General features: G+C 42.6%; 2 protein-coding genes across 4 annotated transcripts; one reads left to right on the top strand and one right to left on the bottom strand.

The window, feature by feature from the left end:
• The first annotated feature begins 263 nt into the window (after positions 1–263).
• LOC110532256 (bcl-2-like protein 1) lies at positions 264–25,237 on the top strand. Of its 3 annotated transcripts, none has more exons than XM_021615989.3 (3): positions 264–1,224; positions 4,260–4,990; positions 22,382–25,237. In XM_021615989.3, exons 2-3 carry the CDS (start codon positions 4,433–4,435, stop codon positions 22,523–22,525), a joined length of 702 nt encoding a protein of 233 aa, XP_021471664.1. In that variant the 5' UTR covers positions 264–1,224; positions 4,260–4,432; the 3' UTR covers positions 22,526–25,237. The 3 variants fall into 3 exon arrangements, with proteins under 3 accessions (XP_021471664.1, XP_021471665.1, XP_021471666.1); XM_021615990.3 differs by having other exon boundaries at positions 916–2,101; XM_021615991.3 differs by lacking the exon at positions 264–1,224 and adding an exon at positions 1,856–2,105.
• Position 25,238: 1 nt separating this feature from the next.
• Positions 25,239–27,160, bottom strand: LOC110532258 (cytochrome c oxidase subunit 4 isoform 2, mitochondrial). Its single transcript, XM_021615993.3, has 5 exons — positions 27,032–27,160; positions 26,822–26,924; positions 26,220–26,384; positions 26,017–26,148; positions 25,239–25,812 (listed from the first exon to the last, which is right to left on the bottom strand). Exons 2-5 carry the CDS (start codon positions 26,922–26,924, stop codon positions 25,679–25,681), a joined length of 534 nt encoding a protein of 177 aa, XP_021471668.2. The 5' UTR covers positions 27,032–27,160; the 3' UTR covers positions 25,239–25,678.
• Between the last annotated feature and the right edge of the window lie 237 nt (positions 27,161–27,397).

Here is a 27,397-nt window from a genome sequence, read left to right as displayed (position 1 = left end):
ACAATGCGTTTCTAAAGATGACCACCAGTGTGGCGCTGTAAACCCCCCAAACGTCCGAATGTGTCGAATGCAATTTGGGTGTAACAAAGGTTACCATGGAAATGTGTAACATCCTTTGTTTGGGGTGTAGCCACAGAAAAATTAACCAAATCTATACGTTTCATTTACTTATGTAAAGACTCAAACGTTTTTTAAGAAAGATGTGCATTCATTTATCATGTAAACCCCCAGTATGTTAGGAATCGGTGAGTTGTTTTTTGATTATGAAAATGTTAGGTCGAAGAGGATTGACCCTCTTTTGGTACGGTGGTAGCTAACTTAACATTAGCTAGCTAACATCAACTTCCTAAACTCCCTACATCTCTATAGCTCGCAAGCTGGCTAGTTTATTCCACACAGGCAGCTTTTCGTGGAGTTGGATGAAGTAGGCATCATTTCATGACTGTGTGCGGAACGGCTATCTAGTAAGGTCAGCTTTAGCCAGCTAACCTAGCCCAATACTTTTTACAGTAATGTTAGTTAACAAAAAATTGATAGCAAGCTTGCCAGAACAGCAGATCCGATCCGCTTGCTTATACAGCAGCACTAGAGTCAGTCTTCCTCAATGACAAAACGGTCTTAATCTAGAACAATCTTCTCGGGGTAACAGTTGGGATCATTTGGAGTACAGCGCATGTTTCATCCCTGGATTGAGGTACATTTTCCAAGCCATATCTCATGCCATGCAGTTCGGTGATGTCTGCATTGGCCGTGCAGTATTTACGGTGATATAACATCTGCACAAGTCAGGGCATTCATACTTCTTGCACTTCACAGAAGAGATGTTGTGAAAGAAGTTAAGGAAGTGAGTTTGTGTTTATACAGAACCTCCTGCCCCCATCTACCATCAAATTGCAGAGCTATACTGGAACCCTCCACATTGTTACAGAATTTGGGTGATGCAGTATGGTGCCCAATTTTGCCTCTGCATGCCTCAGGAGGCTCTGCAAGTGCTTCACACCATCCATACAGCGCCTCCAACCACATTTTTGGATCAAGCATAAATTGGCTCTTAATCTACATGGGAAGCCTGTCAGACCCTAGTGCAGTTGTAAGCAAGCGGGTCGGATCTGCTGGTTAGCTAGCCAGTCAGTCTGCGAGTGCTCCTCTTGCTCCAGCAGAAATGTCGGATATGATCCTATTTGCTGATGTTTGGATTTCGTGCCAACAATTCAAGTTTCTACAGTAAGCGTTTCGTATTGGTTAGCTAATCAGGTTGAATGTGCGGCTTTTAGTAGCTAACGTTACCTCCTAGCTAAATTGTATGAGAAAATGTTTACGTCAGCTAAAGAAGCACTGCACTACGAGCTAACCATCAAATTAAATGGGAAAGACGTTAGCTAGCTAGTCAGAGGAAATATGACATTTATGTTACAAGCTTAGCTAAGCGAGCTAAACTAGCTAGCTACATTTCCTTAGGTCTTATGCAAAGAAATTGTGAATTTAGACCCGTTTCAGTAGCAAAAATAGACATTTCAGGATAGGACAAGCCCAAGATAGTCATACAAGATGACTAGCGACGAATTATAGCTGGGACATTTAAAATTATTAGGTTGCCTCGGCATATTGCAAATGTAGCCAATTACCTTTTATGTTAAAATTGTAAAAACCATAGCCGATGTTACCCAACAAGCCATATTCCTGTGGGTGTGTGCAGTGGTTAAAGGTCTCCGACATAAGTGTTGATTGGTGGAAAATGGGGATTGGCTGCGTTTACATAATTATGATCTTTAAACCACACAATTGTTTGTTTGACCAATCACATCAGATATTTTCACAAAATATATTTTTCACAGATTAGATTGTTCAAAAGACCAATTAGTGAAAACAAAAGATCAGAATCGGGCTGCCTGTTTAAACGCAGCCTTAGTTACGTGTTGGATTGAGAAGTCTGGGCGCACACACGAGAGCAGGGGATTCACGACAGACAGATAGATACTCATACCACATCGAAATAGTTCATTTCCCTTCTCGGATTTTGACAGCAGGACTGGTACAATAGGATTTTTTTAAAGCAGCTCAGTAAAGTGTTGCCGTTGAAGACATTCCACTTTTGGTGTAGGTAGGTAAGATAACAATGTCCGTTGTAGACCGTCTGACTAGCTACGTGATGAAAACATTAGCTCGTTCTGTTGTTATATGTACTGTTAGCTGGCTTTTTATCAACACTTCCTAAATCAGACGAGAATAAAGTGACACTTTGATGAAACCTCAATACAAACGAATTACTGTAGTTATGTTTTGATAAAGTTGGAAGGTTACTTTGTCAGTCAATTTTTCAGTATTCTTTGCCCTCAATTATATGGACGGGCTGTCATTTGATAAAAGTTACATTAAAACGCTCCATGGAATTCGGAGAATTTAGCAACACGTGCTGGTTAGCGGTGGCTTATGTAAAGTTATTACGCTCAATAGTACAGCCAATGCAACAAAGTAACCTACTAACTAGTCATTTCTAGTGTTCTTATTTTCGATTATGAATTTTTGCTTGGAGTTCCAACTTATAAAATAGTCACTTAACGCTCCAGCCGTACTAGATAGTCCAAAATGTCACTATTATTACAATTAGAAAAGGTAAGGTGTGTATGAGGAAGATAGATGCACCTCGTTTCTCCCACGTGTTGTTTTGTGAAGGGTTATAACAGGGGTCCTTGCTATCCGGGATCCTTCTGGTGTCACTACTCCATTGAACATGACATTTTAAAATGGTTAAGGTTTTATGGTTAAAGGTTAGGGTTCCGGACCAACAGTGGTCTTACTGACACGAATGCGCAAAGTAATGACGAAATCACAAATGTTTTATGAAGAAATAGGGTATCTACAAACAGGTTTGGTTAGGTTACATTATACATGTAATCTGTTCTAGTCGCTAGTTAGTTACCTGTCCCAAAATGATCAGTAATGTAATTTTGAGATTACCCGAACTCGGTCAAATAATCGGATTGCTTTCAGTTACTTTTGCATTACTTTCCAGGCATTTTTCTGGATAAAAAATGGGTTTAGTTGGTGAATGTGGCTTGATTTTAGAGTCCCCCATTTTGGCGTGTAGAGACATTTCTTAGTATTTAAGACCATTTCCTGAAATTCTACACATTTTGCCATGGAGCTGAGAGAGAATTTAAATTTAAAACTAATTTTCTGCAATTCTATTCATTTTGGCTTGGCTAATGCTGTTTTTATTTTTTTGCAAAAAAAATAACAAAATCATTGTTTTGGGAATTTCCAATTCTCTGTCCAGCTTTTTATTTGGGTGATTGTTAATTCTGAAAGATTATATTATTTTTAAAAAATATATAGGTCCATTTATTTTTTCTACATACTTTGTATCAGGTTGTAGTCATTACGAGTTCGCACTTTCCAGCTTGAAAATTACACTATGGATTTAGGTGTTCATTGGCAGAAAAATCCCTGCTTTACCCATAAGAGGCATTAGAAGAAAACAAAAAGGCTCCATTGAACACATTTGGTGTGTCATCATAGTGGTCTCTGACTTGTGGTCAGATTCACTCAGGTGGAACAAACTTGAACGTGCACCTTTTTTCAGTACTGAATTTAATGTAATTGAGAGAATTCTCGCACATCTTTTCTGAATTTTAAAGTAATTCAAGACGTAATCTAGTTTTTCTGAAGTATCTTTTATCTGAATACAGTAGTTTTGCTGGTAATGTAGCTGTTTAGTTTGTTTGTTTAATTAGGTTATATGGACCTGATTACATGTAATTGGTTATTCTCCAACCCTGTCAACAAAAATGTTTTTAATTGTTTTTGTTCTTAGTTTGAGGTTTACTTGTGAAAATAAGTTAATGACTGTTAATACTTAACTTAGTAACCTGTAGTCAGAAACATTAGGTTAACTGTTATGTGTTCATACTAATATATATATATTTATTTATTACTGGCTATTCTTGCAAATAAGAATGTGTATTAACCTACCTGGTAAAATAAAGGTATAAATGCTGTTTAAAATAGTCTGTAGGAAGTCAGAGCACCATGCCCTGTCACGACTGTTCCAAAGCCATGGGGAAAAGGGAGGTTGTCTGTGGGGGCAGGCAGGTAATGACAAACATTGCCATCTGTTTCATCCCCAATTAAAGCGATGCACTTTGACCCCACCTGTCGAGGTCTAAATTTGCCCACTACAGCTTCCCTCCTCCCCAACCCACCTATGCTTATTGTGATGAATTATGTTCATTAAGATCTCCATTGTTCTCTTACCACAGGGTCTGAGCCATTACACCAGCCTTGTTTTTTTTTTGTCTTCAAGATATCCATTTTCTGAATACAAAGAATGACACTGATTTGAAAAAAAAATAGAGGCCTGATCTGAAGGGGCGTGTCATTAGCAAGTAAAACCAAGACCCGAGGGCAAAGAAGAAACCCAAGGAAACCAATTATGACTTACAACAACAGAGAACTGGTGGTATACTATATTACCTATAAACTATCACAGAGAGACTACCCCTTCAACCACATTGGGCTCACAGAAGCTCCCAGTCGGACTGAGGGGGATGAGGGGGGACAGGTGGAAGGGGGGGCGGCAGTCACGACACACCCCAACGGCACAGTGAACGGGACGAGTCCTGGGACTCCACCGCGACAGTCTCCCCCCTCGTCCCCTCAGCGGACAATGGGCCTGGACGCAGTGAAAGAGGCATTGCGGGACTCTGCCAACGAGTTTGAGCTGCGTTATGCCAGAGCGTTCAGTGACCTGTCCTCCCAGCTGCACATCACGCCGGCCACAGCCTACCAGAGCTTCGAGAACGTGATGGATGAGGTTTTCCGTGACGGTGTGAACTGGGGACGTGTGGTGGGCCTGTTTGCCTTCGGAGGGGCCCTCTGTGTAGAGTGTGTGGAGAAGGAGATGAGCCCACTAGTGGGACGGATTGCAGACTGGATGACTGTATACCTGGACAACCACATTCAGCCCTGGATCCAGAGCCAAGGAGGATGGGTGAGTCATGACTGAAAGATGTGTTTTGGGGATAGGGCAGGGGTTAATTTTTAGCTCTGGGTTTTTGAAGCATCAGTTTCAGAGGTCATTGATAACAGGATCAGATTGTGCACATTAGCACCCGTTGTCTCTGTGTGTTGCATCATGTCAGTTTGTGTGAGCTGTGTGTATCTGGTGCCTGACCTCTGATATGAGAGGCTGCTTTGTCAGCCAAGGAGAACCCAAGGAGAAAGAACCAGAGAGAAGATGGGGGGGGGGGGGGGGGGTGTGTTTGCCATTGATCAGCTTCATTGAGTTTGCAGCTGAATTGAAGTGAGCTCTTATGGCTGAGATCGAAGTCTTCATGGGTGGGATGAAGTATAGGCTTAGGCTAGGCTTTACAGATCGCCCTTTGTTTTCCCCTGGTTGTTTTTCACTTTCTCCTCTGTTCTGTGCCAGCTGCCTGCAGATGAAAGCAGTGTTTTCTCTTGGGTCAGCTAAGAGAGGGGTTGTCATGTTCCTGGTGGGTGGGTGTGTTATGGGATGGAAGGAGGACACTGTTAAGATCAGCTCTTTTCTCTTTGTGTGGGCTGACATATGATTGAGTGTGGAATGGGAAGAGAATGTTGAAACAGTCTCAAACGATAGGTCTTATGAAAACTGGCATTTGATTGGGTACATTGTGTTGGTAGGGGCCATTGCTTGCAGAGCTGAAATTGATTTTAAATCATTTTAAAACAGGCAGATGACTGACACACATCTCTGCATCTGTCATATTCTGCCATCACACCTACAAGCACCAGAATAAATACCTCAAACCACAAGAAGCTTTTAAAGTGAATAGTAACTCATCACTTTCAAGCTCTCTATTTAAACAAAGTCCAGGCTGTATGAATGTTTGTGAAATTAATGCTGATAAAACACCCAAGCACATGTCCCTTTCTACACCTGAGCTCTTTCCCCCAAGCACCTTAATTAATCTGAACATTGTTCTTGCTGTCATCAGGTGTTGAATGTTGCCCTGAGCTGAAGACATGAATGGCCAGAATATTGAATGGAATAGTGTGTTCAGTCAAGCAGATCCAGTCAAGTAGTTTGGTTTCACTTCTCCTTGTGATGTTGGAATAGCACCTCAGTCAGATGTAATTTCCTCAAAGTGTGTCGTTTGGTAGACACACACACGCATCCGAACTTCAGTTTGTTTTGCCTTCAAGCCATGCAATACTAAGTGATCACAACGTGCATTACTCAGACCCATACACCTATGTACATACACGCATACATTAACATACTGTTTATCTTCATGTGATCTCGCTTATACAGGGACAGTCACAATTCATCATTCCATACTGGTCACAAAATGCACACTACTCTAAAGTAGCTAAGAGAGATTTGAATTTGTCTGTGTTCTCTTCATGACATAGAAACCAATCTCACACGCACACACACACACACTCGTCTCTGTGAGTAGCACCTGGGACATCCCCGCACTACTGGGGGAGAAGGGAAAAAAATTACCCTGTATTTCCCGATAACAAATGCCCACTCATTTACTTATTTCTATCTTACTCTCTTATGTGGTTTTTCTCTTGTCACACTAACCTGTTGAACCACCTACACATTCTCTTTGTTCCTGTCCTCAGGAACAAAGACACACACACACACACGCAGCTGTAGGATGTATAGAGAAGCTATTACCTGATTGTGTCATAAGAGAGAGCGGGTACTCCAATACTATTTGAGAAGGTTGGTTACCACAAATGTCCCTGCTGACTCTCATTTAAAATTATTTGTGTAAATTAAGGGAACTAAGAGGAAAGAAAGAGGTTTTGAAAGTGAATGGAAGGAGTCAGTAGATTGAGAAATAAGGACAGGGAGTGAGGTGGAATCCTCATTGAGTGAAAGGGAAACGTGTTAAGCTTTAAACACACCAAGGATACTGACTGCAGTGAGGTACTTAGCACCTCTGCCCGGAGTGTCGGCAGTCAACTTTTTGTTCTATGATAGCACAGATCGTATGCCAATCAGCCTCGTTAAAATACTCCAGACCACAAGTTGGCAGTACCTTAGCTGTTTGGCTGGTGCCTGCTGTAGATGGCGAACTAGCAAGCTGCGCTAATGTTGTTGCTAGCTAGCTAGAATTTCTAGTAAGCCCATATTGAGACTAGCAGATGGCCACCACTAGATTACTAGTGTAGCTAGTAACATGATTTGTTTTTGAATGAAACCGCGGCCGAGAGTCAATGGAACAGCTAGTGATGTTCTGACTGGCAAATGGCGACGCAAACTGTTTAGCGAACGTTAGCTAGTAGGTTTGGGCGGTATTCAGTTTTAGTTCGAACAATTCTGATGAAAAGCAGGTGGGAAAATGCCCTCTTGTCACTCCTGTCGGCTCCCCCACGTGGAGGTTTGTGCGCTCTGATTAGCTCAGTCAAGTTGTCGGCCACTGACGAGGAGGGCGATTCAACAAATAGAACAGCATGCTCGGGTGAACGCAGCCGGTATGTCTTTTGTTCTAGCAAGAGAACAACAACAAGCTGGGACCGAGAGATTGAAAAACAGCTTCTATCAAGGCCATCGGACTGTTTACTAGCCATCACTAGCCGGCTTCCACCCGGTTACTCAATCCTGCACCTTAGAGGTTGCTGCCCTATATACATAGACTTGAAATCACTGGTCACTTTAATAACGGAACAATAGTCACTTTAATAATGTTACATATTTTGCATTAATCATCTCATATACTGTATTCTATTCTACTGTATCTTAGTCTATGCCGCTCTGACATTGCTCGTCCAAATATTTATATGTTCTTCATTCCTTTCCTTTACTTGAGATTGTGTGTTAGATATTACTGCACTGTTGGAGCTAGAAACACAATCATTTTGCTACACCTGCAATAACATCTGCTAAACACGTGTATGTAATGTAGCCTACTGCTATATTGCCTGTACAGGAGGGATGGAGAGGTGGTGGGGTAGGCAGGCAATGTAGGGAGGGAGGGAAGTGCGGGTTGTTGGGAGAGCGAATGCCAGAGGGGGTTTGGGCTATTACCAATTATGGGTAAATAGTATCTGGATGTGCTCGGTAAATGCTTTGTTCTGACCACACTAGCGTAGCACACCCCCCTGCAGGGGTACACCTGAAAGACAGGCCCCCATATAGCAAATGAACACGTTCTCTTTATTTTATTACAGGAAATGTATTATGACAATGTGTAGATTAGCTCTAAAATGTATCTGACTCATGGCAAAATGTGTAAAATAGCACAAGATTATCTATACTACTGCAAATTTCTCTGCCCCAAGGATTCAATAACAATAAAAATATTGTTTGGGGGGGGGCTATGCTCGGACCTTGCTCTGGCAGACTTGTAATGGATAACTCATTTGGAATGTCAGTGGGAGAGAGCAGCTCTGAGAATGATAGTTGGGACTGGGAAGAGGGGGAGGACGCAAATAGAGAAACTATTCAATTTCATGCGTTTCTCCTTTGTCTCGGAGGTCTTCATGAATCTCCTGTGAAAGTGCTTTACCTCAACCATAGCCTTTACCTAACACATGACATCATACAAGCCATATTTTACTCTTACATCAGACTGTATTCATATCCTATTTATATACTCTGGAACAGCTGAGCTCTTGCCATTGTCCTTCTGTTGGCATTTTATAGGCAGCACATATTTGCTCCAGTGGCATTTTAAAAATAACACACATGTGCTCATTACCAATGCACATAGGATACCCAGATACAGACAACACGCCTATTCCCTGCCAGTGTCTGACTGCCCGAAAGGACAAGGAGATCGTACCCCTGGGACCTATCAACCCTCCCTCCCTCCATCCCTTGTCTTCCTTTCCCAACCACCACACACTAGCAGACGTTTCAGGGAGGACAGGCGAGGGCAACAACACGCCAGGGTCCTGTGTTCTTATTTTCCCTCATCCATCCATTTCTTTCGATCCGTTTGACTTGATCACCAATCACAGCTGACTGTATCCTCCCCCACCTCTCCCCTGATAGATGAAGCCTCTGATAAAGCCTCCCCCCCACACACACACAGGTAAAGTGTGACGTGCAGTCATAATGACTGTCACTATGCTCTATGTAAACGCATAGTGACAGTCATTGTCATCAATAGATTGTAGATCTGGACTTTGTCTCTGTTTCTCTAACCACAGTGCACAGAATACTCACAGCCTTGTTTGTAGTTGTTCAATGGTAACAGTATTGTGTGCTCAAAAACAACAACCCCCATTATCTGTGTACACACTTATTTTTCCCAAGCCTGTGTGTTTTATGTTGAGTATAAATTGTTTCCTTGTGTGTTCAGTCTTCCATCCATGTATTTTGTGTTGATGTTCAGTGTGAGTGATGGTGTGTCAGTGACTGAGTGAAAATGGCAGTAAACAGATGGTGTGATTCCGTCTCCCTCAACCTTGTCACAGAACCATCAGTCTAAGGCAGTAGGTTTGATGCTGAGGGGAGGAGGAGAGACTGGGCCAATCCATTGCACCGGGATTGTAGGGGGAGCGGATGGGGGGGGGCTCCGCTCAACTCACCTTCATACAGAGGAGTGCCCAAGGTTGGGCACTCCTCCGGGGTTGGACGGGGATCCAGCCACCATCACCTGTATGCTACAGACTGGATGGGATTGCAGGATGCAGCCAGGGTACAAGACACTTATCAGTGTCTAGGGATCCAGTGCATTGGGAAAGTAATCAGACCCCTTGTTTTCTTTCACATTTTGTTACGTTACAGCCTTATTCTAAAATGTATTAAATTGTTTTTTTCCCTCATCAATCTACACAATAATGACAAAGCAAAGGCAGATTTTTATAAATGTGTAATAACTTTAACATTTACTCAGTACTTGTACTCAGTACTTTATTGAAGCACCTTTGACAGCGACTACAGCTTTGAGTATGACGCGACAAGCTTGGCACACCCAAGGGGGCGTTTTTTCCATTCTTCTCTGTAGAGCCTCTCAAGCTGTCAGGTTGGATGGGGAGCGTCGCTGCACAGCTGTTCAGCTCTCCAGAGATTTTCGATCGGTTTCAGGTCCGGGCTATGGCTGGCCCATTCAAGGTCATTCTGAGACTTGTCCTGAAGCCACTCTTGTGTTGTCTTGGCTGTGTGCATATAGTTGTTGTCCTGTTGGAAGGTCACCCCAGTCTGAGGTCCTTAGTGCTCTGGAGCAGGTTTTCATCAAGGATTTCTCTGTACTTTGCTCCGTATATCTTTCCCTCGACCCTGACTAGTCTCCCAGTCCCTGTCACTGAAAAACATCCCCATAACATGATGCTGTCACCGCCATTTATTTTTTTACCTTTATTTAACTAGGCAAGTCAGTTAAGAACAAATTCTTATTTTCAATGACGGCCTAGGAACAGTGGGTTAACTGCCTGTTCAGGGGCAGAACGACAGATTTGTACCTAGTCAGCTCGGGGATTTGAACTTGCAACCTTCCGGTTACTAGTCCAACGCTCTAACCACTAGGCTACCCTGCCGCCCCATGCTTCACTGTAGGGATGGTGCCAGGTTTCCTCCAGACATGACACTTGGCATTCAGGCCAAAGCGGTAAATCTGGGTTTCATCAGACCAGAGAATCTTGTTTCTCATGGTCTGAGAGTCGTTAGGTACCTTTTGGCAAATTCCAATATCATGTGCCTTTTTTTTACTGAGGAGTGGCTTCGGTCTGGCCACTACCATAAAGGCCTGATTGGAGTGCTGCAAAGATGGTTGTCCTTCTGGAAGGTTCTACCATCTCCACAGAGGAACTCTGGAGCTCTGTCAGTGACCATCGGGTTCTAGGTCACCTCCCTGACCATGGCCCTTCTCCCCCGATTGCTCAGTTTGGCCGGGCGGCCAGCTCTAGGAAAAGTCTTGGTGGTTCCAAACTTATTCCGTTTAAGAATGATGGAGGCCACTGTTCTTGAGGACCTTCAATGTTGCAGAAATGTTTTTGGTACCCTTCCCCAGATCTGTGTCTCTGAGCTCTAAGGACAATTCCTTCGACCTCGAGGCTTGGTTTTTACTCTGACATGCACTGTCAACTGTGGGACCTTTATATAGACAGGTATGTGCCTTTGCAAATCATGTCCAATCAATTGAATTTACTGCAGGTGGACTCCAATCAAGTTGTCGAAACATCAAGGATGATCAATGGAAACAGGCTGCACCTGAGGTCAATTTCGAGTCTAATAGCAAAGGGTCTGAATAGTTATGTAAATAAGGTATTTCTGTTTTTTATTTTGAACTCATTTGCAAATATTTTTAAAAACCTGTTTTTACTTTGTCATTGTGGGTAGATTGATGAGAAAAAAATAAAATTTTAGAACAAGGCTGTAATGTAATAATGTGGAAAATGTCAAAGGGTCAATACATTCCGTGCAGATGGTTGTGTTGACAACAGTGGATCTCTGGTCTGACTTCGTATGTGTTAGTTTGTGTCTGCGTAATGAGGTCTTGCCTAATTGTGCCGTCCATTTAGCGGCAACTCCCCTCGCTTTACAGTGCCTTTTAGAAAGAATGCACACCCCTTGACTTTTTACCACAATTATGTTACCCCTCCATATCTGCAGTGAAAGATGGTGGACCTAGATCGGTTTTTGACAAACCATGAGACAATACCTATAATCGGTCTTCTCACAAAAACATCTCTAGCTTCCGAACCGTTTGACCTACAAATTCATATGACCACTCTCTGCAATGAGGAGACCCTCACGAACACGGTGGTATTCTAAACAAGTGTCAGGAGACTCGTCTGAAGTCACAACCGTCTATGTGCCAAGTTCTGTTTGTAGAATCCAAAATCTTGGGCTACAAACTAATGTGACCCCACTTGTCGCAATGTTCTCCGTTTTGCCCGACGTTCCCAACAAGTGTCACGGGACTAATCTGAAGGTAACCTGTAGTAATTAAAATGATAGATTTTTTAACCAGGGACCTCTCGCAACCTAAGCCATAATCATACACCTAAACCGTGAAAGTGAATTATCACTTTCCACCAAAATGACGGTCAAATTATGAGTCGATGTCTCAATGTTGCTACTGAGCTGCACATAGCATTGGTGGTATAGTGGTGAGCATAGTTGCCTTCCAAGCAGTTGACCCAGGTTCGATTCCCGGCCAATGCAGAGCCTGAGGAATTCATTTGTTTTAGGGGCTGGATGTCATTTCAAGTGTATTACATTTGAATCATTATCGTTGTACTTGGAAGTCAAAATTGCTCCTACATTCTGCAGGTTATCTAAAATAATAAATGTTGTGCGACGTTGAACCAACAAGTGCATATCAAAATAGATTTGCAGTCCCATCGCCAAAACCATTCAGCCACCTTGTCCTGCGCCCAAGAGGTGATAGTCGGCGACCATGCTTCAGTTCAAATCTTCTGTAGTTCATCTGCTGTGTCTTTCACATTCTGTCTTCTTCAGTCGCGACAGCAAAATGATGACGAGTTTTTACAAATTAATAAAGTGCAAAATGAGATCAATTCATTTTTTAAAGAGCAAACAACTACCTCCACATCTCCATTTAGAGCAAAAAGGAGAACACTATGTTTGTGAGAATCTCCCATTTCCATTGTGGGGTCATATTAGTTTGTAGCTCAAACAGTTCGAATGCTACAGACAGTTGGCACATCAGTGATACCAACTTCCGATGCGACCTGTGACACTTTTGGGGGTCGTAGACCAAACGGAACAACCCATCGTGTTTGTGAGCATCTCATCTTTCCATAGTAGTCATATTAGTTTGTAGCCCCAAACGTTTGGACGCTACCTTTTTTTTTCTCAGGATTTATCATGGTCTGACAAACACCGCTGTAGCTCGGCCACCTTGGTGGATTTGAGATGCAGCCTTGCAACAAAAAAAAAGATTTCTAGCTAAAACTGGTGGATTTTGATGGTCATTTATTTTATTATGCAACTTAGATTGGCGCACAGGAGCATAGTGGTGGCTGCATCATGTTATGGGTATGCTTGTTTGTAATCGTGCCGGTCTGGAGAGTTTTTCAGGATAAATAAACTGAATAGAGCTAAGCACAGGCAAAATCCTAAACCTTGTTCAGTATGCTTTCCATAAGACAATGGGAGATTAATTCACCTGTCAGCAGGACAATAACCTAAAACAAGGCCAAATCTACACTGGGGTTGCTTAACAAGACAACATTGAATCTTCTTGGGTGGCTGAGTTAAAGTTTTTACTGAAATCTTTTTGAAAATCACTTTCAGGCAAGACCTGAAAGTGGTTGTCTATCAATGATCAACAACCAAATTGAAATAGCTTGAAGAATTTTGAAAAAAATTAGCAATTGTTGCACAATCCAGGTGTGGAAAGCTGTTAGACTTACCCAGAGACTCACAGCTGTAATCGCTGCCAAAGGTGCTTCTACAAAGTATTGACTCCGGGTGTAAATAAGTAATGTAAATAAGACTTCTGTATTTCATTTTCAATACATTTGCCGAACTTTCTAAAAACATGATTTATCTGTCATTATGCTTGTTGTAGAAATCAATTTTGAATTCAGGCTGTACCACAACATGTGGAATAAGTCAAGGGGTATAAATACTTTCTGGTGGCAATGTATAGCTTCTATCAGCCAGCGATGTGGAAGACTGACCTTAAGTACACCAAGTGAGCCAGTAGTGCTGCAACACAGCTCGCCATCAAGCTTAGCATCACCACACTGAGCAATGAGCCATCACTGTGCTCTAAATATGGCTGCATGCATCTGATTCTGCATGGCGCTCCAGACATCCAGCTGTGCTGATCTGGCTCAGTCTGTGTGCAGCAGGGTGGTGGTGGCTAGGTCTTCTGCGTTTGGCAGTCGGAGTCTGGGGCATCATGTAACCTACTGTACAACCGTCATGCTAATAGGGCTACAGGCAGCAGATGCATTACTGTTGCTACTGCTGGGCCCTGGAGACATACAACCAGGACTTTTTGAGTAGCGTTAGTTAGCTACCTGAGATGGGGCCAGAATGACTCAGCGACACCATGAATGTCTTCTGTGTGTTAGTTGTATAGAACTAGAGCAGCAGTAGTCTGTTTTTTGGTGCACTCTTGGTGGAAACATCGGGCCTGCTTGGCTGCTGCTCTCTCTGCTCCAGTTCTGAGCAGGCTTAGTGTGGAAAATCAGGTCATGAGCAATTCTTTTCCCCCCTCCCTCATTCTCTCTCCTTCCCTCATTTTCTCCCTTTCTCTGCCTCTCTGAATATCTGCCTCTCTGTCCCTCTGAGTATCTGTCTTTTGCTATTTCAATTATTTGCTGCTTTATTTGACTGTATAGGCTACATCTAACCCCTCTCTTTAGCATGTTCTTCTCTCGCTCTCTTCTCATAACTGATATCAGATTATGGGATTAGTGTGGTAGCTGTGATGTATGAAACTGACAGATGGTGATAATGGTGCCCAGCAACTATGACAGAATCTGATGGCACTGTAATGATGATAAAGCTGACTATTATCATCATGATCATTGCCAACCAGTCGAATAACAAGGTAATAACAACAAAGCCATATTGTAGAATGATTTATTTTCTTTTCTTTCCGCTCCTGCCCTTATTGCTCCCCTCACTGCTCCCCTCACTATCTCATTAATCTCTTCCTCTGGCATACACTCATGTTCTCTTCTTTTCTCCCCCTCTTTTTCTCTCTCAGACAGATGGTAGGTCTTTGCCGCTTTTTGTAAGGGGTGTTAGTGAGGGCAAATTTTTTTTTTGGGGGGGGGGTTCAAGTTTGTGGCACTGTTGGTGACAAATTTCTCTGTGTGGCGGCTGTGGTCCCTTTTTTTCCTAGACTGTACAGAGTGCAGTGGTGACAGAATGGGGGCTGCGCTGCTGGTGAGACCCAGTGAGAAGGGGAACAGATTGGTGTCTGAGCCTGAATGTCCTGACTCATTAATCTCCTCTTTAATTCATGGATTCACCTCCGGATGGATCAGCAGGGACATAGATACAGAAACCCATTAGAAGAAGAGAAAGGGGTCAGACCCTCAATGCCAGCTCCGTCATGTGTAGAACCTGCAGTAACTGTAACAGCCACCTGGGATGTCACCATAGGACCTCATCTGGGTTCAAGTTCCTTGATCCCTATTTACCTCCTTACCAGACCACATCCTAGCTAAAGTATTGTTGTCTCTAACTTCACCCTTGCGTGGGTGTTTTAATTAAAGGGGCATGAATGGCAGAGTTGCTTAGTGTGGACTCTTGTGTTTAATCAGACACCAGTCTTTATAGCTAGATGGTGTTCTCCTTGAGCAGGCAAAGTTAAAGGCAGAACAGAACCTAGCCCCGGGGACTTGCCTGGTTTATTAACCACCCCCCCCCCACTGCAGTGCCCCATGGTTTGGCACAAAGCCCGACTCTCACACTCTCTGGAGGATGACTGTCTGCCAGTCCTCATAGCTAATTATGATGATCTGCCGACAGCCATGGTGAGTTGTTTTCTGAGGATGGGAGCGGTGCCTCAACTCTAGTCTAGTTTAGCCCTGTATGCGTCAATGCAGCATCACATGATGGCAGATAAAGGGTCAAACTGTGGTCAATATGAGCATATTCCGTTCACCATATTTGGCCAGAAGCAAGATAACCTCAAATGTCCTAAAACGCCACGGTTACTCAAAAAACAACTCTGATGTGATATGGAATTGTACTTTTGCACCAGAAGCACAACATGTCCTGTGTGTTGCAATAAGCAGGAAGAGTTGAGCAGGAATCGCTTTGGACTAGACTATAGCCAGTCTAGTGACGGCTTCTTCTTTACACTGTCATCCTCTTATGTTAAAATCCCCCCTCAGCTCTTGATTGTAACCAGCACCCTGTCTACGGTCACACAACTGGGTCACAGAGAGACTTCGTTCGTTATGACTCGTCAAAGGTCAGAGGAAATTCAAAACATGTCCTTCTTATGAGGCGATGTACTCATTACTCAAGTAGTGGTTTCAATTCAGATCTCCAGCCCAATCACTGAAGAATGCAGCATTTGACAGGACATCCGGCCAGTGTGACCAATAGGTTTTGCAACCCTCCATGGTCTTTCGTTGGGCTGGTTTAAAGCTTTTTTTTTCTATTCAGAGGCCTCCCAGGGCCATGCCAGTATTCTGGAGTTCACAGAAGTAGTTGAACCTTCTGGGTTACTTTCTGCATTTGAATGGAACGCTCCCCTTTAGCATTGTTTTAATTCTTTAGCAACCATGTCCTGCTGCCGTTTATCCCTTCTGCTTGCCAGACTGACACTTCTATTGAAAGAGACCTGACCAGATCAGCTGCTGCTGAGTTGTTTGAGAGGCTCTGGCCAATTCAGCCTTTCTCTGGTGAATTTATTGCTCTATTATGGAGAGAAACACTTCGGTTTAGAGTCCAAATATTGCTTCAAGTCTCTAAAGTAACCAATTTCATTAAAACAATTTAAGTAGTCTGACTAATCTAGTGGACAGTGTTTCACCATGGAGACATGGTTACAGGTCATGATGGTGGTGCAACAGTGAAGTAACCGATTACAAACTCAGGGGCCGGTGTTGATTGCCTTAATGTTCTGTCCTCTCAGGAATCTAGTCTTGGGCAATCTATCAGATCTGAGCACACCGATCAGCTGCTCTCTGGTAACCATGGCAACATTCAAATGAAATCTTGCTTTTCCTCTGTCCCACAAACCCTTCTCAATCTTTCCCCCCCCCCCGCCCCCTTTTTCTTTCTTCAGCTAATGGTTGAAAAACACCGAGAGAACCTGAAGTTGGAAAACACATTTTAGAATGGCTGCTGCTTAGCACATAGCATCTCTGGGGAACAGGTGCTGCTTAGCACTTAACATCTCTGGGGAATAGGTGGAAAAGTCTTTATGGAGAGAGCAAGCACGTTTAGGCTTAGCTACCTTGCAGTAGTGACTGAGACTGAACCAGTCAAACACGTACACATAAATATTACAATGTGTCAGTGTGATTTACTGCTTGTAATTTAACATGTAGGCCTTTTCAAAACCCAGTTCACTAGGAAAGTGTTTATACAGTAGGCCTATATAGATTCAATTTTGTGTGTGTGTTACAGGCATCCCTGGGCAGGTACAATGCGCTTCAGAGATCGATAAGCACTGATGACTACAGGGTTGAGTATGTTGCTGCCATGATGATGGATGGCAGGGAGCAGTGTGGTACTATTGCTCCATTGTGCAAGACAAACAAAGATGCATAGATGGTATGGTAGAAAAATAGGGAGAAAGGGACAAGTAGCTATTCGGGAGAGGTGAAGTGAAATCTAGTATGTTTCATGAAAAAAATGACGTTCGATTCCACCTGTCACTAATAGTCTCTGTACTCTAACATGCCTTATCGTAATCACAAACTGCAATCTTTATTCTCTACACCCACAACATTCCTCCCATACCTCTTCAAGGAGTTCTCACAGGGAGCGATACTCTCCATGGCTTCACCTCTTGTTAAGTGCTGCTGGGTCCTGTGCTAGTTACATGTTGACATTCCTTTTAGAATCTAGTCGCACACAGACACACGACACGCCTACAGTAACTTAGTCTGGCCCTGGTTGTTTTTTTTCACAAGTGTTTCCACCGGAATCAATTAGTCAAGTGTGCAGTGATGAATGTGAACACTTTGGGTGTAATTGACAGTATTCATGGGAGTATGTTTGTATCTGTAGCCCTGCAGTATTGTCTGTCTGGCAGTGCTAGCTGAAGGTCCTCAAGACTGGTCATTTTTAGCGTTTGGTTAACTCTCTGTGCCTGATAAATGATTCTCCGTCTCTATTGCTCTGTTATCTGCCCCCGACATGTCACCGCACCCACTCCTTTTTCTCCGAAACGGCCTCTCCTAAGAAATCAATCTCTCGGTTCTTCAGAAGCCCTTTACCATACTCCCACACATGCGTGCATTCATTATAGTATACTTTTTTTCTAGAGCAACTTACAGGAGCCATTGGGTTTAAGTGCCATGCTCAAGGGCACATCAACAGTGTTTTCACCTTGTCGACTCGGGTTTCGAACCAGTGACCTTTCGCTTACTGGCCCAACATTCTTAATCGCTAGGCTACCTGCCACTACATATGTATACACACAAACATGGCCGTCTTGGCTCTCTCCTGCTGTTTCTGTGCTTCCCTCTTCCTATATTCCATTGTTAAGTTTTCTTCTTTATTGTTGAAGTCAGCAGGGAGGAGGAGTGATGTATCACCCTGTTAGAGCGGAAGGAAGCGGGGTGTCAGACGCACACCACACATCTTTAATCAAATCAGCATGTTTGGAATGTCTCCAATGATTGCGTTATTTGAGGCTGTGTCTGATTGGGCTCTTCTAAGTCCCCATATGCATGTTCAGTAATGTCAACTATTTGATTTATAGTAATCCGTTTTGTTTAAGAATGATTTAGTTTATTTTACTGCCCAGTCAAGACCGTCCACTATTCACTGCACTACAGCACCCACCCCAGCCAGCCATAACATCCGTGCCAGACACAAGCGGATGAATCATCCAATGTGCGCTTGTTCCCTCTTGTGGCTGTAGCCAGAACTGCAGAATGTTATGTCAGTGTTCTGGGTTGTTCTCGAATGAATTACTGGAAGGGGTGGGCTAAGGATGACACGATGGTGGTGAAATTGTCAACAAGGAAAGTTATTCACTTGGGGGTTACTGGAGTTCAAATTAATGACATGGGGAGGTTTTGTGATAGTGGAAGTGCCGGTGACATTTTATATTTTCGTCTGTCGTATCGAAGCGATGATGGATGAAAATGTCACCTGCTCATCAGCCCATTTGCTTCTTGCTAGTACCTTACTATTGTAGCTTGGAGGTGTAGGGACACTTGTGGGTGTGAGGGGTGGGGATTGATTTTGTGTGTGGTTGTAAAATGTCTCGACACACATTATTAAGCTTTGCCAACTAATTCTGATTACTTTCTAATCTGATTTGGCTCTGATTTTAAGATTACTGTATTGTAAAGGGTGTAATTTCACCTAATTCTGTTGATTTTAGGGAGGCTCTCATGTCTAATGCTGTTAGTGTTATGGTTGCAAGTTCACTTTCCTCATATAAAGCCTCTTATTTTGCTATAGGCTACCAAGTGCATGCCACCCTGCATACCACGGCTGGCTTGCTTCTGAAGCTAAGCAGGGTTGGTCCTGGTCAGTTCCTGGATGGGAGACCAGATGCTGCTGGAAGTGGTGTTGGAGGGCCAGTAGGAGGCACTCTTTCCTCTGGTCTAAAGGAATATCCCAATGCCCCAGGGCAGTGATTGGGGACGCTGCCCTGTGTAGGGTGCCATCTTTCGGATGGGACGTTAAACCGGTGTCCTGACTCTCTGAGGTCACTAAAGATCACATGGCACTTATCGTAAGAGTAGGGGTGTTAACCCTGGAGTCCTGGCTAAATTCCCAATCTGGCCCTCAAACCATCACGGTCACCTAATAATCCCCAGTTTACAATTGGCTCATTAATCCCCCTCTCTCCTGTAACTATTCCCCAGGTCGTTGCTGCAAATGAGAACGTGTTCTCAGTCAACTTACCTGGTAAAATAACGAATAAATAAATAAAATAAAAAGTGCTAACAGTCAATATCTGGATAATGTGTGCAATGCTTGATAGTGTATATGATGTTAACATGACCTGCATATAGACTGGTTTTCATCAAGCTGTCTGCTCAAGAGGAAGCTTCTCACTGATTGCCAGTGCCTGTAATCTGGTTCAGGTTATTAATCAACCTACCAGGGTGTTTACAAATACTACAGGAACTATATCCTCTACATGTATTGATCACATTTTTACTAATGCTGTAGAACTTTTTTATAGTGCTGTATCCAGACCCATAGTTGCTATATTTAGAAAAGCCAAAGTTCCAAAGGCTGTGTCTCAAAATAGTGTATGAGATCAAGAGGTTTTGTGGTGACTCCAATGTTGAAGATGTTTAAATGATTTGGTCTGATGTGTGTAATGAGCTTTCAGACGCTGCACTTGATGCATTAACAAGGTTTCTTCCAGTTCTTGACATGCACCTTATTAAAGCGACTCTCCGGTACTTTTGTAGTAGTTCTGGAAATGGCACTCAGGAGCCAGTGGTCCCTGAAAATTGCATACTACGTCACATATGGGCACCACATCATTGCGCATCTTGCTAGCTGTCACTCAAATTGATCATTTGACCAGATCCAATGCTTCAGTGCAGCCTTTGATCTTATTGAAAATAATCTGTTATTGGAAAAACGGATGTGTTATGGCTTTACATTCTCTGCAATATAATAGGTTGAGCGCTTTCTGTCCAATAGAACAGTGTCTTTAACCTCTCTGGGATATGTAGCGTCCCACCTGGCCAGAAGCCAGGGAAAATGCAGAGAGACAAATTCAAATAAGTCTGAATTTTATAGTAATTTAACTGAGGTGCTATCCTCAGATAATAGCATTGTTTGCTTTCGACAAAAAGCCTTTTTGAAATCTGACATGTTGGCTGGATTCACAACAAAGCTACACTTGTTGTGAATCCAGCCAACATGTCAGATTTCAAAAAGGCTTTTCGTCGAAAGCAAACGATGCTATTATCTGAGGATAGCACCTCAGTAAACAAAGAGAGGAACCATATTTCAACCCTACAGGCGCGACACAAAACGCCGAAATAAAAATATAATTCATGCCTTACCTTTGACGAGCTTCTTTTGTTGGCACTCCAATATGGTCTTTTTTTTGTTCGAATAATTCCGTCTATATATATATATATATATCTCCAAAATGACTTTTTTTTTTTTTTTTGGCGCGTTTGATCCAGAAAAACACCGGTTCCAACTTGCTCAACGTGACTACAAAATATCTCAAAAGTTACCTGTAAACTTTGCCAAAACATTTCAAACTACTTTTGTAATACAACTTTGGGTATTTTTTTTACGTAAATAATCAATAAAATTGAAGACTGGATGATCTGTGTTCAAAACAGGAAGAAAACAAACTGAAGCATGCTTTCTGGTCACGCGCCTCTATCTAACAGTACACTTCAAGTGACCCTCGTTCAAGATGGCCGTACTTCTTCATTACACAAAGGAATAACCTCAACCAATTTCTAAAGACTGTTGACATCCAGTGGAAGCGATAGGAACTGCAAGAAGGTCCCTTAGAAATCAGGATTCCCAATGAAACCCCATTTGAAGTGACCTCAAAGAGTGACCTCAACAAACAAAAAAATCTGAATGGTTTGTCCTCGGGGTTTTGCCTGCTAAATAAGTTCTGTTATACTCAGACATGATTCAAACAGTTTTTTTGAAACTTCAGAGTGTATTCTATCCAAATATATTAATAATATGCATATCTTATCTTCTGGGGATGAGTAGCAGGCAGTTGAATTTGGGCATGCATTTCATCCGGATGTCACCAAGAAGTAAACATTTTTTATTTAACCTTTTATTTAACCAGTAAGGGCTCATTGAGATTAAAATCTATTTTTCAAGAGCGCCCTGGCCAAGATGGGCAGCACCGAGTCATTACAAAAAAATTAGACAGACAACATGAAAAACTACAAGTAAAATCTAGTAAAAACCATTGAATTCACAAGAGTATAAAACAGCAAATTAAAAACATTGACAGGTCAGGGAATCAGCCTCAATCCTTCATCAGTGATTTAAAAACACCAATCGGGACAAGTTCTTCCAGTTTAAAAGTATTTTTGTAAGGTGTTCCAAGACGATGGCGCAGAGTACATAAAAGCCCTTTTACCAAATTCAGTTCAGACATTTGGAACAGTTATCAGAATAAAGTCCAGTGACTAATGGAAGCTTCTCTAATGTAAAATATAAAGTGTGGTAATCCGCAAGGCAGCGGTCTTGGCGCTTTATTGTTCTATTTTTACTAATGATCTACCACAAACTTTAAACGAAATTTGACGAATTGACTTTTTGGAAAGGTGGCATCCTATGACAGTGCCACATTGAAAGTCACAGCTCTTCTGTAAGGCCATTCTACTGCCAATGTTTGTCTATGGAGAGGACATGGCTGTATACTCAATTGTATACACCTGTCAGCAACGGGTGTGACTGAAATAGCAGAATCCACTAATTTGAAGGGTTACTTCCTTTTTTTATTTATTTTTGTGTGTGTGTGTGTGTGTGTACTTACCCCACCAGACTTGCCACTAGGGGACTCTTCACAGTCCCCAAATCCAGAATGAATTCAAGGCCATGCACAGTATTGTATTGAGCTATGATCACATGGAACCCATCTCAAATTACTCAAGCAAAACAAAGCACAACACTGCTACCCTGTTATATCTGACCTAGTTAAGGTAGATGTAGTAATGTAAGTCTGTTTTTTAAAATGTAAATTGTGAAGTATTTTTGTCTAATGTATTTTTTTATGTGTCAAATTAGCTAAAGCCATTGGCTGTTGGGGATCTAAAACTGAAAATCTAACACCCTCTCTCTTGTCTCCAGGACCGGTTTGCAGAGATCTTTGGGAAGGACGCTGCAGCTGAGAGCAGGAAGTCTCAGGAGAGCTTTAAGAAGTGGTTGCTTGCGGGGATGACACTGGTTACAGGAGTCATCGTAGGGTCACTCATTGCTCAGAAACGCCTGTGAGATCGACAAGCACAGACGCCATCTTGTAGGGGGGGGAATGAAGGAACTTTTTTACTTTCGTATTTCTCCTTTATTTGCCAAGAAAGGACATGTTTACGGTTTAACCTTATATCCCACAATGCACTGAGGTCTCTCTGACTGTTGACTGTTGAGATTAAAGAGTGATGGTCACTATAATGTTACCCTCATCAAACACCTCCCTGCAACACCCTAAAACACAAGAAAATGGAGGCGGATAGAACTGTCTTGGACCAAATGTTCCTCAGTTTCCTTTTTACTCTTTCCTGTGTCTTCTCCAATTTGCTGTATTCATTTGGTTTTACAAATTGACTTTCATTTTGCATGATGTGCTCCATCTATAGGCAAGTCTGTGCTGATGGGGATTTACTAGCCCCATCTCTGAGGTTAGTCTTGTTGATGGTCTCTAACCCCCAAAAAACTTGCCACCTGTAAAAGGGGGGGAAATGGCACTGAAAATCAACATCTGTCCACCTCAGTGTAGTTTTGACATGGCTGCTTTGTAGATGCAGTGCACTCCAAACAACCTAGCCAAAAGACAGCCAATATCACACTCACTAGCTCAATGTGTTAATTGTAAATATTATTTTTTTTCATCTCCAAGTTGTAAGTGTAACAAGTGATTGAGACAGTTTTCGATCTTGACTCTAGTGCGCCACGTCAGGCGCATTGGCCTGTAATGAATGAGGTGATAGTTTTCCATGTGTGTTCATTGGTTTGTGTATTGTTTTTTTTTTTAAACCATTAAAACCCATGTGATAATTTCCTGTCCTGATGGTGGTAAATGCGTACCTGACACACACACCGCCCTGGCTAGACAGAAAACACAAGGTGCACAACAAACCAAGAGCCAGTGATGAAGAGGAGTATTTATTCTAGCAGCTGTTGGTACAAAGGTTGTTTTCTTATTATAATGGAGGAAAAGATTGTTCAGTATTTACGACTTGCAACACCGCCTAATGATTTGTTTCACTAATAAGATCGTCGAATGAAGCAGAAAAGCTATTTAGTGGGTTAACAGAGCCGTTAGACTTCTAACGTGCATATAGCTCTTGAGACATGAGAAACTGTTGGCAGGCAAGCTTCAGGGCGGGACCCATTCAACCTGCCACCTCTGTCTCCGTGCCTTCGTTTCCACACAGTGGCACATTCATTTCTGTTCTCCCTGTCACCGCAGCTGAGGGCGTGCGTCACTCAACACAGGCCCACCTGCTGTTCAGAGCACATCTCCTGTCAAACCTAGTCAGAGACAGGGGAAAACCATTCCTTAGTTTCCAAACATCTTTAAACAGTCAGGAGGTGGTTGTCGTCTGCCGATTTTTATGGTGTCACGCTCCTGAGCTGACAGTTAGGTGAGGCGAGATGGGTGCAACCCATCTATACTCACATTCTAACCGATCTCTGCTTCAGGGAACGGAGCCCTAGGGACATAGGGGGTCCTCTTGTGTAGCAGGTACAGTTGTAAACACAGTCCAGACTCACACCAGCCAGGGGCTCCTGTTTGCAGCTGTTTCCTGTTTCAAAGCTGGATTGATGCTCTCACACTTGCAGTGTTTTTCCCACATTTCATTTAAAAAGTGTAGCAGAGCTATGTTTGGACTGAAGGCGCAACCATTTTTCCTATGCTGTGTTTTGTCAAAGTTCTGAGTTTATTCAGCCCATGTTTTCTATGCATTTCCTGCAAAATATTGGTGACAGAACATTTAAAAGTACATGTCACAGTTGTCTGCTTTTCTCTATTGGCAATGAATAACTGGTTTCATTAGGAAACATTTCTGCCTGCCATTAACCTCCATTATATCAGACAAAGCCTCTGACATAGTGCCCTACAGGGTATTTAGATGAGTCTGATGTGGAGCATGTGTTCAGGTATGCTATCCTGCTTAGGGTCTTGATGCTCGTCTGACTGAAAAATAATCAGGCTTTCACTTTACCTATGACTAAATGCTACTTTTAGATAAATGTTCCCCAACTGATGAACACACCATTTCATCACAGATCTGATTTGATACATTCCAATACAGTATATTTTTCTAGTGTGCCCCACAAGCTGCTCGCAGGCTTTCTCCAATGTTACCTTTTTGTTATGTGAAGAAGTTCCCTCCACTTATGTGAGATTGTGTGCATGCGTGTGGAATGGACAAGGAATCTAAACCGCATTGACACACTATGTATACTAGTTATTTAAAACAATGATTTAGAATAGTATCATAGCTTAGTAACATATTTAAGAAAAGTGACTTTGAAATGTTAAGATATTTAGGGGAAAGTATAGTGTCTCTTCCAATGGCCTGAAATTCCATCTTTGTATATGGCTGCATTTACACAAGCAGCCTAATTTATATTTTTTTCCAATCACATGTTCTGAATTGGGGCTGTCTGTTTAAATGTATCCTTTGTATTTGTGTTTTAACTGCTGAAATAGTTATTTCCCCATTTGATAGGTGTCAAGCTCATTCCATGGCGGGTCAATTGTCTGTAGGATTTTCCTTTCAATTATGCTCCAGGTGTGCAGAGTTCATTAATTAGTGAGCTTAATGCCTCAATCAAGGACAAGGGAAGTGCAAAAACTCAGACACTCAGCCCTCTGGAATGAATTTGATACCTATGGCTTAAAGGAGGGAACATGAATGGTCTGTCACAATTCCAATGTAATGTGTAGATTACATGAAACTAATAAAGACCCATCTGGAACATGGAGAACACTGACTTTATTTCTACAAAACTAACATTCTTTGCAATGTTAACTGATATTAGGAAAGGAAAACAAAGGCACAAGGATTTGATGTGTACACAGTGATACTTTGAACAGTTGACCATTTGAGTAGAAATTCCTCGAGTTTCAGCAAGGGGATAAAACAAATGTAGGCTGTTTTTTTGTTGTTGGTCCTGACACATTCACTTACGGCCAAAACAGACAGACGACCACAGGAACACTAAAGCATAAATTAGGTTGAGGACAAGCAGCCCATAATATACTGTTATTTTCTCAGATGGAGAGAGAAGGAAACTAGTTTAGTCATTTATTACTTAAACCGTAAGAGAATGGATGGATTGCCATTATGGCAGCTGAACAGAGGCTCAAGGTGTCAAGTTGAACCATTCCTCCTTCCAGCAGCGGTCTATTCCCTTCCTTTACTTCCATTGTTTGTTCTTGTAGTCCCACTGGGAAGAGAGGCCCTCGACTGGGTTGGTCCGCATATCCAGCATTCTCTGGAGCTGCTTAGCCTGCCACTCCTCATCAAAGGTAGGAGGTTGGGGTGGGTACACTGTGGGACGCACAAAGGAGAAAAAGAACAGCAAGTTTAAGGACTGAACAATTGCCCATCCATGTGATAATGGCTTGAGGAAGTTTCACAATCAACCATGAGAAATGCAGTAGCATAAAATAGTTTAGACATGGCATAAGGTTGAAGGAATGAGGCATCTGGAGAGCATGCGCCAAATGTTAATACCCTTTAATTAAGTCTTACCATAGTGGCACTGCCAAAAGACCACCAGACCAGTGATGCCAAAGACTATGAACATCCCACCAATCACAGTTTTCCACTCATGGGACGGCCTCTTCATCTCAGGATAGGTGAGGTTGAACTTCAGCCTGTACACTGGGATACAGAAGGAGAAATATTAAGAATAGCAGGATTAAAGGCTCTGACATAAGGAATGAGGGGCTTACAGGCAATTTTCTCCTCCTTGGACAGCGCAGTCCAGGGACCCTTCTCCTTCTGTTTCAGGTTCTTATCCGTAGAGTCGAGGACATCCTTCCATGGTCTGTCTGGCAGAGGGATATCCAGACGATCCGAGTACATTGGCTGGGACATGTCCAAGTTGTTGGAGACCTCTACAGTACAGGAGATGGGACACATCGTTGATATAAAGTACGTGTGGGAGAGTTTGCGGTGAAGACCACAGGTATTTGTGCTTGTAGCACCATTCAGTACTTGAAAGTCAACACCACCATCTGCTGATCGTAAATGCAATGGCACAGCAAGCCATGCCATTTCAAATGTGCCTAGCTTGAATTAAAAGGTCTACACAAAACCAAGGCTCACCAACCCTAATCGAGCACACCTGATTCTAATAATTAGCAGATTGATAAACTTTATCAAGTTTGTTACAACTGGGGTTGGAGTGAAAACTTACACCAGGGTAGCTCTCCAGGGACAGGTTTGGAGAGACCTGAACTGGGCTGTGTAATGACGTAATATATTTTTTCAAATGTATTCAATCAATTTTTCCAGCAGACAATTATGCATGCAGTTCAACGTCAATGATTACCGTGGTGGTCATGGCTTGACATCCTTGCACCACTGTTGGTCAGTGCCAAAACTGCTCGCCTGGAAAGCAAGCACCCCACACATCCTTTTGTCAGGTGAAGCATCTGAAAGACAGGTGAGGAAGAGACAGAATATTTATCCCTCAATAAAATATGTCTCCACGTAACTGATCAGTACAAAAGTGACCAGGTACTTTAACAATAACCCGGACCTTCCCTCTCTGCGTAATGCCGTAAAAACAAAGGTTGAGATGAAAAGGCCTAGTTTCTTTAGGGACTTCAAAGACTAACTTGCAATCACAGAACAAGTCAAATCCATGGGCTACTGAGTTACAGCCCACACACTCACCTTCAGAAAGTGATTAAGAATTTCTTCTGACACCTGTTTATAGAGTATGCACTGATTGACTAATCACTCTCACCTGTGCAAGGCTAACCCTTCTCAAATCAATTAAAATGAAATGTTATTGGTCACATACACCTATTTAGCAGATGTTATTGTGGGTTTCATGACTCCAACGGTAGATGTTGGGATCTGTCAGTGTGAGAGAGAACGGCAGAAGTGGATACTGACTTAG

This window comes from Oncorhynchus mykiss, chromosome 9, assembly GCF_057628025.1.
Source record: "Oncorhynchus mykiss isolate SJ-2025 chromosome 9, ASM5762802v1, whole genome shotgun sequence".
NCBI lineage: Eukaryota > Metazoa > Chordata > Actinopteri > Salmoniformes > Salmonidae > Oncorhynchus > Oncorhynchus mykiss.
This window is presented reverse-complemented; position numbering and strand designations above follow the sequence as displayed.

Excerpts from the sequence above, each read along its gene's own strand:
- LOC110532256 (XM_021615989.3), top strand. The coding sequence starts at position 4,433 with ATGACTTACAACAACAGAGAACTGGTGGTATACTATATTACCTATAAA. Across the intron at positions 4,991-22,381 it reads TCCAGAGCCAAGGAGGATGG|GACCGGTTTGCAGAGATCTT; the intron begins GTGAGTCATGAC and ends TCTTGTCTCCAG.
- LOC110532258 (XM_021615993.3), bottom strand. The coding sequence starts at position 26,924 with ATGCTTCACCTGACAAAAGGATGTGTGGGGTGCTTGCTTTCCAGGCGA. Across the intron at positions 26,149-26,219 it reads CAAGGAGGAGAAAATTGCCT|TGTACAGGCTGAAGTTCAAC; the intron begins GTAAGCCCCTCA and ends TCTGTATCCCAG. Across the intron at positions 25,813-26,016 it reads CTTTTGGCAGTGCCACTATG|TGTACCCACCCCAACCTCCT; the intron begins GTAAGACTTAAT and ends TGCGTCCCACAG.